The following is a 1,285-nucleotide window of genomic DNA, read 5'->3' on the forward strand; positions in this document are numbered from 1 at the left end:
GGAGGAGGAGGAGGAGGAGGAGGAGGAAGATTAGGGGGTCCTTGGTGCTCTCTGAGCTTGGCTGTTTTCTTGCAGACGTTTCATTACCCAACTAGGAAACATCATCAGTGCTAGTCCATGGAAATGTAAGAATTCTTCATTGCTATATTTGCTGTGATGGATTCTGATGTAGTTATTCTATCTCTTTGTTGATCTAGGTCTATTTTGCAGCAGCTCGTCTGGGGGCTGACCTTCCCACGTTTCCTTGGGGCAGGTAAGTGAAGAAACTGGGGAGAGAGGATGCGTCCCATGGCAGCTTCATGTAGAGATGACCATGTTGTTTCTTCCCCAGTGGAAGTGGAAGAGGAGGATTTCAGTGGGTTCCCGTCCAAACAGAGTTGTATCACGGTACAAACACAATATTTCTTTGGGAGTGATGAGAAATCCTTCAATGGCATTCTGGATTGTATCAACTGTTCTAGGTAGGTGTCACTTCGAAGCGCTTCACACATTTCCCCCCCCCCTTAATAATGTTTAAAATATAAAGAAGCAAACGTAACAGGTACATAAATATGGCTTTGCAACCTTTAAAACAGCCACTTCCCCACCCCTGAATTGCTGCTTTTAAATGACTGCAGAAGGAGAGTACATACAGTAGTGGCCAAAAGTGTGGAAACCTTTTGGGAAAAGTGTATTTTTGAGGTCTGATGGCTAATAACACCACTTTTTTTTGGAGTAGTACCATAAAATTATATATCAATGGAAAGATAATTTAATCAAGAATGCAATGCAATGCAACAAAGTTTGTTCAATTATCTGTACTGTATTCTATGAAAAGTTCTAGCCAAATAACCAGAAAAAGGAAGCACAACTTGCTTAGGTTGATCTCAGGTAGCTTTCCTTCATCTGATTGTAGCCAATGACATGAGTGTTTAGAGAGCCAATCAGGTGTCATCTTGTTTTGGCAATGAGCCAATCAGATCACAGTAGAATTCAGTTATTGATGTCCTGTATTGAAGCCGAGAGGAGGACATTTGTCAGGGTGTGATGTGATCGTTATCAAGTTGATTGGTTTTTTTTTGTGTTCTTTCATTTAGTGAGCTTGTGGGCGTCTCGGTGGGTTAGGAGTGGGAGGCACCGTTATGCGGTGGTTCTCCTCCTTCCTCACCGACCGTACGCAGTCTGTATTGGCAGGGGGACAGAGGTCGACTCCTAGACCCCTAACTTGTGGGGTGCCTCAGGGGTCGGTCCTCTCTCCCCTTTTGTTCAATATTTATGTAAAGCCGCTGGGGGAGATCATTCGTGG

At 43.9% G+C, this 1,285-nt stretch overlaps 1 protein-coding gene across 1 annotated transcript in view; it reads left to right on the forward strand.

Moving 5' to 3' along the window:
- Nucleotides 1-1,285, forward strand: part of LOC107303241 (voltage-dependent calcium channel subunit alpha-2/delta-1-like) — a gene marked incomplete at its 5' end in the record, with an annotated part of 42,887 nt that overhangs the window by 21,820 nt on the left and 19,782 nt on the right. The window contains 2 exons of the mRNA XM_015832449.2: nt 198-253; nt 332-461. Of these exons, the coding sequence (XP_015687935.2) occupies nt 198-253; nt 332-461 (186 nt within the window). The remainder of the gene's footprint in view (nt 1-197; nt 254-331; nt 462-1,285) is intronic.

Source organism: Protobothrops mucrosquamatus, unplaced genomic scaffold (assembly GCF_001527695.2).
Source record: "Protobothrops mucrosquamatus isolate PMUCROS unplaced genomic scaffold, P.Mucros_1.0 scaffold_26, whole genome shotgun sequence".
Taxonomy (NCBI): Eukaryota; Metazoa; Chordata; class Lepidosauria; order Squamata; family Viperidae; genus Protobothrops; species Protobothrops mucrosquamatus.